At 50.7% G+C, this 16,815-nt stretch overlaps 1 protein-coding gene across 2 annotated transcripts in view; it reads left to right on the top strand.

Annotated features, from left to right (window-relative positions):
* The first annotated feature begins 438 nt into the window (after positions 1-438).
* The window catches only part of BMP7 (bone morphogenetic protein 7), an 87,717-nt gene continuing 71,340 nt past the window's right edge, over positions 439-16,815 (top strand). The window contains exons 1-2 of one of the 2 annotated variants that reach the window (XM_072944460.1): positions 439-591; positions 738-1,694. In XM_072944460.1, coding sequence (XP_072800561.1) covers positions 1,277-1,694 — 418 coding nt within the window. In that variant the 5' untranslated portion in view covers positions 439-591; positions 738-1,276. Of the gene's footprint in view, positions 592-737; positions 1,695-16,815 lie in introns of those variants that run through there. The other variant, XM_006213987.3, reaches the window with a different exon arrangement.

Here is a 16,815-nt window from a genome sequence, read left to right as displayed (position 1 = left end):
TGCCAGGCCCTGGGTTCAAGTGCATCTGAGAGAGCCCCGCCTCTGCCCCCAGGGAGCTCCATTTCTACTGGAGCGACAAGACAAAGAAGTCACAATAATTCAAACAGTAATTCCAGACGGTGGGAGGAGTTAAAGAAAATAAAACAAGTGTTCCTGGGGTAAGGAGGGGAAGCGACCTTATCTCCCCTAATCTGGGAGGAAGTGGCACCTGAGTGGCACCGGGAGGTGGAGGGTTGGCCAGATGGTGGCGGTGGGGAGGGGTACAGGGAGGAAATTGAGTTGCAGGCAGAAGGACTGGCAAGTGCAAAGACAAGTTAGCAACAAGTTCGGGGAGGGATCAGCGTGGCTGGAGTAAAGGAGGGGCAAGGGACGGGAGGGGTCTGGTGCCACCTCCTGCGGGAAGCCTTCTTTTATTCCGATTCTTCCTCTACACTCCCCCAACTTGTTCTACCCCAGCCCAAATCCCACGGGTCCCGCTCCGGCCTCCTTCCTGTCCGGACTGCGGGTCCAGAGAAGGCTGGGCCGGCTCGGATTCGTCGCTCCGCATCCCCGCGGCGTCGGGCCCGACGCTGGGCACCCTGTGGGCACTCGGTAAATATTTGTAGAGCGCACTAGAAGGAATGAATGAACCCATTGGGCGCAGCTGGGGGGAGGGCGGGGCCGAGGGCAGGTGGGAGGCCGCCGGCGCGGGAGGGGCCCTTGGAAGCCCGTCCTCCTCCTCCCCCTCCTCCTCCCAGGCCCCAGCGCGTACCACTCTGGGGCTCCCGAGGCGGCCTCTCGTGCGATCAAGGGCGTGCAGGGCTTGGGGAGCGACCTGAGGCCCTTGCTCTGGGCGCCGGAGTTCGGAAGAGGAAGGGTCGCCGCCGCCCGAGAGCAAGAACGCGAGAGGAGCCGGAGGAAGGAGCGCTCGCTCGCCGGCCGCCTTGCTGCCTCCCCGGCGCTCGCTCTCCGGGCTCCTAGGTTTGCTGGCTGCTCCTCCCACCCGCGCCCGCCTCTTTGCTCTCTCACTCGCTCGCTCCAGCCGGTTTCCAAGCCCGGCGGTGCGCCCGAGCGAGTGCGGGGCGAGGGGCCCCAGGGCCAGCGCCGAGCCGGGGGCGGGGGTCCGGGCAGAGCGCAGCCGGCCGGGAGGGGCCATGTCCGGCGCGGGCGCAGCGGGGCCCGCCTTCAGCAAGTGACCGAGCGGCGTGGACGGCCGCCTGCCCCCCTCCGCCACCTGGGGCGGCGCGGGGCCCGGTGCCGGGTGCCCGGAGCCCGGGTCGCGCGTAGAGCCGGCGCGATGCACGTGCGCTCGCTGCGCGCCGCGGCGCCCCACAGCTTCGTGGCGCTCTGGGCGCCCCTGTTCCTGCTGCGCTCCGCCCTGGCCGACTTCAGCCTGGACAACGAGGTGCACTCGAGCTTCATCCACAGGCGCCTCCGCAGCCAGGAGCGGCGGGAGATGCAGCGCGAGATCCTCTCCATCTTGGGCTTGCCCCATCGCCCGCGCCCCCACCTCCAGGGCAAGCACAACTCGGCGCCCATGTTCATGCTGGACCTATACAATGCCATGGCGGTCGAGGAGGGCGGCGGGCCCGACGGCCAGGGCTTCTCCTACCCCTACAAGGCTGTCTTCAGTACCCAGGGCCCCCCTCTGGCCAGCCTGCAAGATAGCCACTTCCTCACCGACGCCGACATGGTCATGAGTTTCGTCAACCTCGGTGAGTGAAGGCAGGAGGGAGGGGGTGCGCGTCTTAGTCAGGAGTCTCTGGGGCAGGGAGGGGGCCGCTTCTTAAACCCAGCCTGCCCATCTTTCCACTCCCGGCCGTTTGCAAACCGGCAGCGCCTGGCCGAGGGTCTCCCAGCCCCTCGGCCCTAAGTGGACCCCAAGCTGTGTGCGCCCCAGGTGGGACAAGCCGGGCTCATCTGGCCTGCGGGCGTTTTGGGGGAATAAGGACTGGTCTGAAACCCTCTCCGGGTTATGTCGGAGGCCGCACCTCTGGGGCTGCAGGCGCCGGGCGGGTCGCGGCTCAGTTCAAAGCGCGGGGCTCGGTCATGTGAGATGTGCCCGGCCGGCTCGGCCCGCGCTACCTGGATTTAAAGGGCCCTGCTCCGCGAGGCTGCCTTCCCGCCCTTTCTGGGCGCCTCTCAGCCCTGCCCAGCCCTGGCATCACGGCCGTCGCACTCCCTTCCCCGCCCTAGCAAGCCCTACCTGTCCCCTCGTGGTGCGGCTGCCGTAGCGCGCTGCGCGCCCCGACCGCCTCCGGGCCCCTTTCCTGACCACTGGGCGCACCCCTCGCTCTCAGCTCTCCTGGCTGGAGCTGGGGAAAAAAACGTTGCCATTGCGACCTTTCTATTTTAAATATTTAATGATAGGTCCCGGGCGGGCAGAATCCATTTTCAGCGTTTATCACGTGTGGCGCGCAAACCACGGCTTTTGGCGATTGGGTAGCGAGAGATCTCCGAGCAGACGCCTCCGGGGGAGGCTGGGGGACCCGGCTTCCGACTGAAGTCGCGACGGCCTGGGGGACCGGAGGCTGGTGCTGCGGCGGGGACGCGATGCTCCCCCTCCATCTGTGCACGCACATTCACCAGACTTGCTCAAACTAACCCCCGGCAGCGCGCTGTAGGGCTGATGATCAAATATTTGGCTTCTGAGATAACACGCCCCGATAGCGTTGTTTCCCCGACCCGCTTTCATTCTACAAGTGTAACTTGCGAAAATCCGAACGGAGTCAAGACAGCAAACTCACGTCCACCGGCGCTGTGTCAACATGGAAATAATGATCCTGAAGCCCCCCGCGGGACTCCTGGGGCGCGGATGGAGGGCGCGGGGAAGCGCGGATCAACCTTAATGCTTCCCGCGCCAGATAAGGTCCTTGGAGTTCTGGGACGCCATTGTCTCTCCTTGATAATAGTCAAAAATCGAATAGTGAAACAAGTTTCAGCGAGCAAGGAGTGGGAGGTTTAGATGCCAAAATGACTTTAAGAAAGTTTAAATTATACTAGGCAGCCTGTTAGAATGAGGCAGCTCCATATGTCCTGATTTAGAACACTCTCCAAGATATATGAGGTGAAAAAAAGCAAGGTGCAGATCAGTGAGGTTACACATGTGCTTGTGTATCATCCTTTCCCACTGGAAGAAGACACCATGAACTGGAAATAGAATTTACTGGGAGGTGGGGTAGAACTGGGGCTGGGGCTTTAGGATTTGGGAGCTGGGGCCTGATTTTTCATTGTGTGTCCTTATGTCTGTGTGATTTTTTTTTCAGTATGTATTTATGACCTATACCAGGAAATAAAGAAAACCCCCAAATATGTACATGTACATAAATTAATTAAAGCTGAGCTTGGTAGCCATCCTGCAGTCGAGGGTTAACCAGGGCCCTTTCTCTGGCTGGAGATTTATGCTATCTTCTGTTCTGTTGGGTACCTGTGACTCCCAGTGAATGCAGCAGGTCCTAGTGGCGGCCTTCAGAGCCTGGCTGAGGTCATTAAAAAGGTATTTGTGAGCCCTGGCTTCTGTGGAGAGCTTGCAAACCCAGTGCAAAAAGCACCCTGCTGCTTGTGGCCCAGCAGCATGGCCAGACCCAGGCTTGTCTCCTGCCAGAAAAGAACTTAAGTTGCCACCTGGACGCCTCTGGGAAACTTCGGGCAGGGCTGTTTGCTCCCCCTTGGCGGTGGTGGGAGCAAGCTGGGACTTGTTTGGGAAGGCCACAGCTGGGTGGTTTTTCTCCTCTGGCTGTACACACACCTTTCAACCCGTTAGTCCCATTTCTTTCATCTTGAAAGGACAAAGACCGGCTTGTCTGAGCCTCTTAATCAGTCGGGCTGGCTTGGGGCTTTGTGGGACAGTACTGACTTTCTCAGGTCTTGCTTTGTGGAACAGCGCTCCAAATTAGATGGCAGAGTGGCTTTTAACAGAGTGCACTGACCTCGTTTTCTTTCTTTCTCTGTCCCTAAAACTTGAAGTAATTAGTTGGGTGAAGACCCAGACTGCAGTTTTGCAAGACTCTTCCATAGATGTGTCCAAGGTTGGCCTTCAATTTCTGCTCAGCAGCCACACGCACAGGAATAAATCGCCTATCCCTTCCATTCTTTTGGGGTTCCGGGATTTCTCCACAGGAGGGGCTGGGAGTAGTCGTGGGTTTGGAGCAGGGCATGTAGGAGACCTGCCTGGAAGCCGAGAGAAAGCACATGATTTTTTTCCTGGATTGCAAATCATATTGACCTGTAACATACAAAGTTTTGTAAAGGTGCGTTTAGTCTCACACGTTACCTAAGGGTGAGAAAATGGCATTTGTTCATATCCAGCCATTACTTGTTATGATGCAGCCGACCTGGGGGACCATTAGGGGGCCGTTGATGGAAATCTTGAAGGAAAGCTGACTTTCTTTCTCCACTGCTCTCCTCCCTCCCTTGCAGACCACTGCTGTCCTGCAGTGCTCGGGGGACTTCAGCTTGAATTCTGAAGGCTTTTGCAGACCTGGTGCGTTTATTCTTTCTTCTGTCTGCAGCCAAACTGGTTTTTGTTCTTCTAAGTCTTTCTCCTCAGAATTCAAGCCTTTTGCCAGGCTGAGCAGGATCTAAACTAGAGGGGGAACTAGAGGAGAACTTATGACAAAACCAGGCGCTGAGAATGAGGACCTCAGACTGCACCTTATGACAAAGACCAGCCTGCGCACTAATGCTTGCTGAGCTGTTGGAGGGAGACTCACATCTTCCCAGCCTGGGCCCCTTAAGTTCAATGGCGAGATTTGTAAACCTGTTCTGATTAACAAGCCCCCAACTCCTCTGCTGTACACTGTACACTGAATTTTGGAATTTAAAACTTAAATTACCCCCCAGCAATGTGAGTTCTGCAGACTGTATCCGGTGGCGATAGCTCCCCCCCTCTCCCGCCCGCCATTCTTTCATTCTTTGGAGAAGTCCAGCATCCAGCAGCATCTTTTGGGATTTCCTAAAGAAGCTGGCTGGCAATTGGGGTGTGTGATGCATGTTTATCTCTGGTCCAGGTTATGAGGGAACCAAATTTGTTTCATCTTCGAAGCCAAATTTAAAAACAGAGAAAAAGTTGGAAATCTATCATTATTGGGCTCAGTGTATAAAAGTGGCTTTTGTTAATGTAGCTGCCGGGCAGGAAGAAGGCTGTTCAGTTTTCCTTTTATTTTATACCATCTGGCGATCCTTTTTGTTGACAAGTGTTTGGCATTAAGATCTCTCCTTTTGCCCCTTAAGAACAGGCCCTACCACTGTAGAGTATTAGAGAAAGATTCTGTTACAGTTTAAAAATTTCCTTCAGGGAGTGCTTGCAGAGGGAGCCTGGGCTGCAGGCGTTTGCAGCTGTAACCTGGCTTGTGTTAAAATTTGGAAGGGGCTGTTCCACATTCCAGCACTCGGAGCTCCGGCCCTCACTGGTAAGCAGCCAGAGGTTAATATAGATGTCACCCAGCCTTTCCCCCTTCTTTCTTTCTTTCTGTCTTTCTGCAGAGTGCCTTCGCTACGGGAGTGCGCCAACAGCTGTGTTTTTAGTAACCCTTTCAAAATCACTTCTTTTAAACCTCATTTTCCTGCTTATATAAATCAAAGATCTTCTCCCCACCCCCCTGTCCTCCCAAGGATATATGTGACCCGGATTTGAACTTTTTTTGATCTTCTCTGTATTTCCCCTCCGGAGTCAGAGCAGGTTAAGGCCGAGCAAGCCCTGGGTGCCAGCTTGCGTGGTTGTATGGGGGTTTGATTCCAGGGTTGTCATTTCGGTTGTGGGGTGGCCCACTGAAGGGGTAAGGGAGGAGGCCTAGAGAAAAAGTCATCCTGGAGCAGCAAAGGGGGGACTCCCTGAACGCACAGCTTCCGCGATGCAGCACGTATGAACTTCGGGTCGGGGCCTTCCCTAGCGTCGAGGCCTATCAAGTCTCTGCCGAGATAAACACAGCTGGCCCGCGATCCCCTGACCACCGGCGTGCCTGCGATGTGAGCGAATATCACATGTCTGCTGAGCGCCGAGAAGTGATGACTTCATTCCAGGGAGAGCCTCATCCAAGTTGATTGATCACCCCTATCGCTTTCATATCTTCTTTCTCCCTGTTAGGTAAGGTCATATTTGGCCCATGGCAAGAATCAGAGTGTCCTAATGCTTCCCATCTCCACCCTTCCCCAGCCTGCCCATCCATTTAACCAGCAGAATATTTTGAATGGAGAGCCCTTCGCACCAAGTGGCTGATCACGTTCCTTTTTTTTTGCAATCGCTCTTCAGACCTAGCTGGGGGCTGTCGACCTGGCCGTTTTGGGGCGGGCCGCTGCGATGCTTCGCCTAAATGCACTCTGGCAGGGCCACTGGGGTTAGGGCACGGGCGGGGATGTGTGGGACCTGTCGTGTTATTGTCAGAGGAATGTGCAGATTAGCCTGTAAAACGTGGTGGCAGTGGGAGAGCGCTGCAGCTGTGTACACTTATTATAAAAGATTCAAGTCCCACTGGTAAAATCAATATATTGAATTGCATGACCCTCTGCTTTTAATTAGTTTAAATCAAATGCGCCGGTGCCATTTTGCCTCCTCTCGCCTTCATGGGGTGAGGAAATACCAATATTTACATAGAAACTGTTAATTTGTGGTGAAAATGATAACACATTTAGCTTTGCACACCCAAATCGCTCCAACCTGATGGCTCCCAGATCAGGGTGGAGTTGAGTGGTGACGTCACCTGGGCGAGGGGGCAGGGCGGCGACGTCGATGACGTTTGTTGCCTGGACCCAGGACGTGGTCGCAGGTGCCGGTACCTGGGGGTGCAGTGCGTGAGGATGCTAGTCTTTGAAGAAATTTTTGCCTTTGCAAGCCAGGTATGTCGTCATCCACCCCCATCATCTAAAATCTTTCCTTTTAAGCATTCTTATAAAATTGTGAAGCGAAGCGGCAGCTGCCTTTTTGGTTGTTTTGAGTCTGTTCTACCAGCATGCTGGGTCCGTTGTACCGGGCAGCTCAAGGCACAGTGCTTTATTTATTCCAGAGCTTCAGATGCTTTTCTTTCCAATTCCTGAAACAGTTTATAGAGGAAGGGGGGTGCTTTCACTGCAAATGATCCCATGTACAACCACAGCTATTATGTGAACCGTCCGGTATTAGCTGTGTGTTCAGCTGCAATTGAATTCTGGGTTTTGCAGCAAATGGCATTGACAAATAATCTTTGACAAAAATGTGACTTGGTATTTCTTAATATGGAACAGATATTTCCCGGTTAACCTTCTGTGGCGAAAAATCGCTTGAACCCTATGTGAAATGGCAGTGCGGATGAATACCAGGGCTGCCACTGTGTGTTCCCCACCCCCCACCCCAAAGGGGAGTGTTTATGATTTGGGGGAATATTAGCAGTGCATGAAGCTTGACACTTACTTATGTGGAACCCAGAGTAGCATGTGCGATGCCGTCCTTTCAACATTTGTGTCGAGAGGCATTGCTGGGAGCCGAGAAAAGCCTTTGCTGATCCGCGTGGAGTGGATTGAATTAATGACAACGCGGAGAGCACCAGTTTTAGGGTAATTGCTTTATTGTTTTGGAGCCAGGGTGCTTATAATCCGGTTCCTGTACAAACATGTTTAACGTGTGTTAATGCATTTGCAAACCAGAGCCTCTCAGCACAACCCTGCTTTTCATTAATTGATGTCGGTAGCATGGTACAGTATTTCAAAGAGCTGGCCAAGTATAAACTGTGTTTCCAATTTCCTTCCTTTCCTGTGTTTGGAATGCCAATGTTAATTTGTTCCCATGCAGGAGCGGGGGCTGCCAACTGCGGCTTTCTATAAAGGGCTTCACAGTGAAGGCTTCCAGCCCTCGCTGATGCTTGGGGCTGCCTGGCCAACTTTCCTGACACTTTGCAGCTAATTCTGGGTGATATATGGAGTGGGGGGTTGGGGGGCTTCACTGCCGTGTAACGGAAGTTCTCGGTGACAGCAGAGGGTGTGACTTGGCAAGGGAGAATGGAACGGGATCCATGCTAATTCTGTTTAGACACAGCTTAAATCCATGTGTCTGCTTCCACTGTGGTTGCGTATTAGCTGTGTGACCTTGAGCGAGTTACTTAACATCTCTGAGTTTGTTTCTTCGTTTTATAGAGCTGGATAGTCATCCTCTTCTCCATAGATCTTCCTGAAAACAAAAATCATATTTCACATGTGTAGAGTCTGGCACACAGTATGTGCACAAGAAATGGTAACTCTTTTTTCTGTGGTGACCCGATCACTATTCACTTTGGCATAAAAGTCCAAATTTTAATTTTTAAGTGTTTAACCTTAAAATACTGAGATTAAACCACCCTCGTTATTTTAGAGATGCAAAGAAAATGACCCCGAAGATACGTGTATGTTTGCGGAGGGGCACACATATATGTGTTTTCCTCCTCTTTCAGAGAGCAGTGAAATCTGAGTGAGCACACCAAACCCATCTGAGGGTGAGTAGGGTCCAATGCTGACTTTCTCTAGATTTTAGCATCTCTATTTAAAAATTTTACTCCTAGGAAAACTCAGACTTGAGTAGGGGGTATGTAGGAACTCTGTGTAGCATCTTTGCAACTTTTGTCTAAATCGAAAATTATCCCCAAATAAAAAGTTTTAATTGCAAAAACTCGCATTACTGACGTATTTCTTCCCACCCCTTCCTGGAAGGTGGTCAAAGTACAAATCGTCTTTTCCTTCAAGGGAGTGACAAGCCCAAAGCACTCATTAACAGAGCAGCACAACTTCCCCACTTTTTACTGGAGCAGGTGCAGGACTACCCCCCCCCCCGCCCTGCTCCCCCAGCCAGGGTTAGGCTACAACAAAGCCCCATGCAGATCCAGTGTCTTTAGAAGCCTCTGGAGACCAGAGGACAACAGAGAAGATCTCCAGGGCCTGAGAGGAGGGCCAGGCTTTCTCACCCAAGGCTTCCCATAAATTCTCTCCAGCCCTTCCTGTGCTATTTGAAATCTCTGACTTAGCAATCCCCGCATCTTTGAGGTCACGTGTTATTCTTTCACGTCTTTATCTCCCCTGAATAGCTTTCAAATTTTAGTCCTTTGTTGTCTGGCTTAATTAAATTTGGCTGTGAATAAAAACTTGCACTGTTTCCAAAATCGAGACCTCGCATGTTTTTAAGCATTGGAGAGAGGCCTGTACTGTCTTGTAATGCTGGCCTCTCTCGCTTTCATGTAGTTTGGGGGAAAAAAAAATCTAAGCACTTAGCATGACACTTTGTCGGCCTAGATGGTCCCAGTGCTCATCTACCCAGCGATTTAACAATGCGCTCAAAGGCAGGCGAGTTATTCTGCTGTTTCGATGACTTGTGCTTTGGCTGTTGATAAAGGACTCTCTTCTTGACTGTTTTCTCTTTCTTACTCTCCTGCCTTCACGCTGCTTCACAGAATCCTCCTGGCACAGGAGGTGCTCAGATGCTGGTGGCTTGCTTGCAGGAAAGAGGTGAAGATGTTCTGAGGCCCCGTCCTCTGAGTGTTTCTTTCATCTTGCATCCCCCTAGTGAATTTTTGAGTCCGCACCCTAAGTAGAAATACATCGTATCACTACTCCTGTTTTGGGATGGTTTGCACTTTATAAAACAAAGACTGAAATAGAAATTTAAGTAGGAGGCACTGAAGATTAAAAAAAGAAAAGCAAAATTCTAATATTCGTGAATACACATTTTAATGAATTCATCATTATTAGTTAATGCAAAGATTACCATTTTATTTCATTAGCAAGACAAATTTGATTTTGCTACCACTAAACTTTTGAAGGTAATGGGATTTGATGCCTTTCAGCAATCGTGGTTCAACAGTTTGGTATCAGTGAGCTAAAGGTCTGGTCCTAAATTTCGATTATTTTGATCCTTCGTCTAGTCAGCATCAATAAAGTTCACAAGGAACCCCAGAGCCTCGGTAGCTTAAAGCCACAGGGCTTTGCTGTTCCCTTGGTACGGCTGCATCGTGGGTTGGCACCGGCTGGGCGGGAGGGCGTTCTGATCGCCAGGCTGCCGCCCTCCCAGATGTCACCAGTCCCCGTCCTGAAGGGAGAGACGGGGACTTGTGCATGCGCTCGTTACATTTCCAGCTAGAAGTGACCCAGACACTTCTGCCCACATTTCATTGGTCAGAGCTAGTCTCGTGGTCAGATCTGACCCGGGTGGGGGAGGAGTTGGGAGATTACAGTTCCACCCCAAGCTTGGAAAGGGGAACACCTGAAGGAGCCTGGGAAATCCCAGCAGGGACAGCCACACTGTCCTAGGCCAAGCCTGTCTCACAAGGTAACACAATGGAAAACGGGGCAAGTGAATTGTTGACTGAAACATGATCTGTATTTTTCGATCTCATCCACCAACTGTGCAGAGTTTTGCTGAAGCTCAGCTAGTAAATTCCCGTCGTCCCTGACGTCCATCAGTTCTTGAAATTTACTTGATCGTAATTATAACATTTCCCGCCCTGTATCCCGATGGATCCCTTTTGCCTCCCCTAAGGGCTTGCACCCCATTGGGAAGACCAGTGTTTCTAGAAGCTTCCTGATCACTTCGGTATTCACGTGGTTCAACAAGAATAACCACTTCTCTCCATTCCCACTTGTAAAAGGACTCGCCTCTTTAGGACTTGTCTTTCAGCAGAAACAAGCTCTCAACTGCACTCCAGTTCACTCCCCGGAGATTTAAGGAGCCTGAGTCTGGGCCCAGCTCAAGAGGCGCTCGCCCTGGCTGGCGTGTGTCCGGGCCGTGCGGGAGGCTGCCTTGTTGGGAAGCCTTGCTTTTTCTTCCTGGGCTTCAGGGGCCCTTCCTTGTCCAGGCAGAGTCTTGCAAGGCTGAATTGAGAAACTGAATTTAGAGACTCTTTCATTATCTAAATGCATCACTAAAATAAATCATAGTGATAATGTGGGAGGGTTGAGATCTGTCTGTAGCAGTAATGGATTTATAACGGCCTCCCGTATCAGGCTCCTTATTTAATTCTCTCAGGTTCTGCGAAGCAAGTCGTATCATTCCCATTTTAAGGAGTAAGAAACGGAAGGGCCCCGAACTTGCAGGGCTGGGAAGTGGTGGGATTGACACTGGGATCCCACTCTTGCTGAATGTAAACCCCTTCACTCTTTGCCCCTGGCACCGTGAAGGTGTGTGAACCCGGGAGAGGGGGACATGAGGTGGGATTGAGATCACCATAACAGCCTCCAACCCTTGACCTTGACTTTGTGGTTCTGTGCTCTGAAGAGGAAGATGAAGGTAAACAGCACACACCTTCCTCTTCCATTACCCATCCTCCTTGTGGTGGCCACCCCTCCCATCTCTATGGCTTAAAAATTATTGACAGGGCAAAGGGCCCCGAGTGCCCATGTCCTGGGGCTCCTACAGGCACCCACACCTGCTTGCTGGGGAAATTCCAGAGGCAGTTAGAGACTGACATTTTAATAGCAATACCTTAAGACACTGTATAGAAAAGACCATGGAGATGGTTTTCACCATGGGTACCAGAAGAAATATTGCGTATGTTTGTAGTGGTATAAAATCCCCAGCAGTCTAAGTGTCCCTGAGCCAAGGAATTGGAGAAGTACGTTTGTAATAAGTTTATTTGTAAATGTGTAATAAACCAGAAGGGAATGCAGAGACTCCTTCATGTATCAACATCAACTCAAAACAGAGCGTCAAGAGGCAGAAAACAAGTTGTAGAAGGATGTTTATGGCGTAAGCATTTGTCACTGTGTCAGAACAGACAGGAACACCAGATAATTCTGTATGTCATTTGTGATGTGGTTACACTGGAAACACGGGGAGCAGGCCTCACACCTGCAGCCTTCAGGAGGCAGGGAGGGGTTGGGACTGGGGAGAAACTTTAAATAAACTCCAATGGTTTCAATCAGGTTTTCTTAATTTTAATAGCAAGAAACCATTAGGAAGTGTACTGTGGTATCCTGGATTGGATCTTGGAACAGAACAAGGACAATGGTGGAAAAACTGGTACAAGCTGGAAAAAAGTCTGGAGTTGGGTTAATAGTAACACATCGATGTTAATTTCTCAGTTTTGACAAGTGTCCCCCGGTTACGGAAGACGTGAACCTTGGGGGAAGTTGGGGGAAGGTGCACGGGAACTTCATACTAACTTTCTGTAAATCTGAAGTTATTCTGAAATAAAAAGTTTATTGAAAAAAAGAGGAAGCAGCTATGAGATTAACTCTTGCTAATTCAGGTGGGTACCTGGATATCGATTACATTTTCCTCTGCATTCTTCTTCCCAAGCCCCAGCGAACCAGAAACCCGTCCTACTGGAGACAGGAGAGTCTTGGCCGAAAGCTCAGCCCTGAAGTGGCTCTTGCTGGTGTGGCCCCCTGAGGGACCATCTTAGAATGCAGTTGGGGTATCACACCCCGAAGGCCAGTAACTCATCCATCTACAGACCCATGAACATGATGGGGCCTCAGCCAGCAAATGCAAACCCCGCGCGGCAGTGTCCTGAGACCTTTAAAACTCTTTCTGCCTCCATTCACGAGATGCCTGTGTAAAGTAGTCCTCCGTTTATAAGCAAGAAAGAGAGGGCGGGGGGTGTCGCTTTAGGTCTTTCAATTTCCCTCTTGGTCCTGAACTTTGTAAAATGCGCCCCCACCGTCTCCTCCCTTCTCAAGTTCCATTTTCTAACTGACTTGACCTAACATTTGTTGAGAGAGAAGCCCTTAAAAATGGCAGTGGGGCCTCGGAACCTTTCAGGGCTAGTAAATGTTTATAGGGTGGAGGCACTGGTTGGTCATTTCCTTTAGGAGGAAACAATAAATGAAGCTACTTGCCTTATACCTACTCAAACCCTGAGCTCCTAATTGTCTTAATACACTGGTGGGGACGGGGGATGGGGATGGGGAAAGGAGATCCAGAAATCTCTACGTCTCCTGTGCTTCAAACACCCTAGGGACTTGGAAGTGCCCTTTTTGGGTAGGGCTGGAGCAGGGTTTCCCAGTCCTCCTCACTCCTGACACTTTTAGCCAGACTGTTCTCTGTCTTCTGCGGCATCCTGTGCGCTGCAGAATGTTGAACAGCATCCCTGACCTCTGTACACTGGCCACCAGGAGCAACCCCCAGTGGTGACAGCCAAATGTCTCCAGACATCGCCAGATGTGCCCCGGGTGGGGCAGAAGTGCCCCCAGTTGAGAACCACTGGTTTAGGGTAAACTTTCCTCAAACTTGGACATTGATTTGAGAGCCTTTGCTTCAAACCCATCGGCCCGTGGCACTGAGTGGAGAAAGCTGCGTTTCTAGGCTGATGGATTGTTTTCCGGTTGAAAGGAAGACAGATTGTAATCAAAACGTGAGCCCTCTCCTGGGAACGCAGCCCTGCCTGAGCCTGAAACACCCTGGAGACGAAAATGGAGGTCAGATCTCTGAAGAAAGGCTTCACCTCCTGGGAACCAAAATATTTTTACTGCGCCTTTTGCCCGAGGATACTAAAAAATTATTAAACGCACACTTGGAACCAGTCTCTCTTTTTTTCCTCCCCCAACTTCCCTCAGGAGGAAATAGGGCAAACCTCTCTCTTACCTGGTTCCCCTCCAGCAGGTGACTTGCTGGGGGAGGGGCGGTGAGCAGAGAAGCTGCATTTTCCATCTCTCACTGCAGCTCAGAGTTGCGTAGCAGGGAGACCTGCTGATTTTTGTACAGCCCGTGAGCAAGAATGATTTTTACATTTTTTTAAAAGGGTGATAAATAATCAAAAGAAGAATACTCCATGATGTGAGAATGAGATGAAATTCAGACTCCAGTGTCTATAAAGCTTTATTGGAACTCGTTTTGTTTGTGCTTTGTCTGTAGCATTGACAGAATTGAGTGGTTGCAACAGAGACAGCACTTTCTCCAAAGCCTGGAATACTTTTTACCTGGCCTGTTATAGAAGTTTGCTGACTCCTGCTTGAGATGGTCTATACCCTCTACCTGGGGAAGGGTAAATAGTAAAAAAGCCTGAATGTTACCTGCCCCTCTTGCCCTCTGCAGACACCCAGTGACACACTGATACCCTCTCTCTTCCTGATGTCAGAAGGGGTTCCTCTGAGTTTGAACAAACTGATTCAAACAGATTTCTCCTCTGAAGACTTCCTGGCATCTTTAGCGTGGGGTGTGCAGCACCAGTTTCCACGAAGGTGATCAAAATACTGCACAGCTTTTCCTCAATTCACTTCATCCCAGCAGCCCCGTCTCCCATCTTGTTTTTTTTTTTTAGATTCTCCTACAACATCTCAGGTGGTAGTTAAGATGGGCTGTGGGTTGGACATGAGTCTAAATCCCACCTCTGCTCCTTGTTAGCTTTGTGACCTTTGTCAGGTTATTAAATTCTGGGTCCCCATTTCCCCCTCTGGGTTATGCTGGCGCTTGTCTCCTGGGCTGCTGTGAGGATCTGTCCCTTGTGCAGAGCTGAGAGGAGGGCTGAGCACGGTGCCCCATCATGTTAGCGACTGGCAGTGATGCTGGCGCTTGCCCCGCTGAAACTTGGACTGCTCTGGAGCTGGCCTGCCTGTGCAGGTCCTGAGTGCAGCTCGTCTTGGCATCTAGGGATGCACTGCCTGGCTCCTCCTGGGAATGGGAACAGGGTGTGCACCTGTCCCGCCGGCTGAGCTCTGCTTATTTGGGTCGGGGTGGTCTTCCTTTAGCTGGGTTACCCCCTGGTGAAGCAGGAAGCTGGTCTCTGTTGACGGGGCACGAGGCAAACCAGGAAGCTGGCTTTCTTATTCTGAATCCTGTTATACTAGAAAGTTGCCTCTTGCTGATTATAATCTGTGTTTACTGATGCAGAGTTTTAAGGAAACACCAAACCGTCAGGACTGGCTCTACGTATGCCCGCCAGCTTAGGGTACAAACAGCCCCTCAGATTTGATTGTGAGCTGGCCTGCTCTTTAAAAAAAAAAAGGAAAAAAAAGGATGAATAAAAATTTCCAAGTAGAATGGTTTCCTTTTCTGTTTCTTTTTTTTTTCTGAACTCTGTTTATGTCAGACTTATCAGGGTGGCATGTCCTGTCCCCTTGCTTTTTGATATGGGCAGCTGACATTTCTCTGAGTGAGGACCCGCCCAGGCCAAGCATTCATCAGACAGCACGATTCCCACATTCATCTGTGTGTGTGCGAGGAAACTGGGGCCCAGGGGTGACCAGTCACTTGCCCAGCTTTGGGGACAGCAGGTTTGTCTGGCTTTGAGTCCCAGGTCACACACTAGTGTGTGACCTCGTACAAGTGACTGAAGGCATTCGAGTGCTCTGCGCCCCAGTTTCTGTCTTTGTCAGCTTGGGCGCGCGTAACGAAACACCATTGCTTGGGTGGTGAAACACCAGACTTTTACTTCTCCGAGTTTTGGAGGCTGGAAGTCTGAGACCGGGGTGCCTGCTTGGTTGGTCCTGTTGTCTCTCTGGCTTGCAGTTGGCTGCCCTCTTGCTGTGTCCTCATGTGGCCGAGAGAGCTCTAGCCTCTTCCTCTTCTTACAAGGTCACTCATCATGGGCTCCCCCTTCACGACCTCATCCTAACCAAATGCTGTCTCTGTATGTTAAGTCTCTACTGCTGGGTTTTTCCTCCAGATTGCAGCTTCTCCCGTGGCACACAAGATGAAACAGCTGGCTCAACTTTAGGGCCATATTGTACCAAAATACTTACTTTTAACCACTAATACCACCCTCATGAACAGGAAATGCTACAAGGTACATACCTCCCAAAGGCTGCTCTTTGCCTCTGTGGAGAGGAATGATGCCTCATTTAGGACTTCTAAGTCACAGTACACCTGCCTAACATTAGGCAGTGGCTTCAGCATTAAAAGCATGTCATTATCTCCCATCACAGCGAGTCTTAAGGGAAGTGATTCCCAGTTTGGGGTAGCAGCTCAGTGATATCATCCAGGTATCCATGAGCTTTCCACCTTATCTTCACCATCCTCAAATTCTTTTTGCCTGTTACCTCACAGTTACAAGAGAGCTGCTGCAGCCCCAGACATCACATTTTCATAGAATCTTTTGTTCAAGGCAAGAGAAAAAGAAAATGTCCAAGAAGCGCTCCTCGCTTGCCTGCCTCTTGGCTTCCTAGAAGTTACGTAGAAGACTTCTCTTTAAGTCCCCTGGCCCAAACTGGTTCAGAAGGATGGGAAACTATGAAATTGGCCTCTGGCCACGCAAAGGGGGAAAATGTGGGGAAGGGAAGTGTGTTGGAAGTGTTCATCAGGTGGCCATATTCAAATAATCTGAAGTTATTTCTCTCTCCCTCTTTGTCATTGTCTGTGGGGCATATGGTTGGATTTGCACAAGTTATTTGCACATGTGATTTGGCTCCACTATGCATTATGCACAAATAAATAGGGAACCTAAGCTACTAGTTTCCAAAGTCTTCAAATAATCGTGTGCCACAGTGAATATATGCAGAAGGTGAGTTACATGTTGACATTAATTCAGCCAGACCCTCTGCAGCCCCTGGAGAGGCTTCTGTTTCTCTTTACACTCAAACCTGTGAGTACGTACACCTCTAGCCCCGACTTTGAGGACTGCATGGGATTCTAGCCAACAGCCAGTTGTTTGCTGAAAACAATCTTTTATCACCATCTCCTTCGACAAGTGACAAAAGTTCTTGAAAATGACCTGAGAAGGTCAGAATCTTTGTCCCCAGAAGGAAGCAGAGGCCAGGCTGGGGCTTGGTCTGAGTCCTGCTTGTGGGACAGGTGGCTCCTGTTTCCTTCTGGGTAGAGGATGGACAGATGGAGGTACTCAAGGCATGTGAAGAATCCGTGTCGTTGTTTGCTCACCAAGGGTGGAGAGCTGCTTGGAGGGAAGGCCTGCCGTCCTGGGAGAGCCCTGCTTGTTCCCTGAGAGTCTGTAAAGCCTTTTTCCAGTGGGT

The sequence above is a fragment of the Vicugna pacos genome, chromosome 19, assembly GCF_048564905.1.
Source record: "Vicugna pacos chromosome 19, VicPac4, whole genome shotgun sequence".
Classification (NCBI taxonomy): domain Eukaryota; kingdom Metazoa; phylum Chordata; class Mammalia; order Artiodactyla; family Camelidae; genus Vicugna; species Vicugna pacos.
This window is presented reverse-complemented; position numbering and strand designations above follow the sequence as displayed.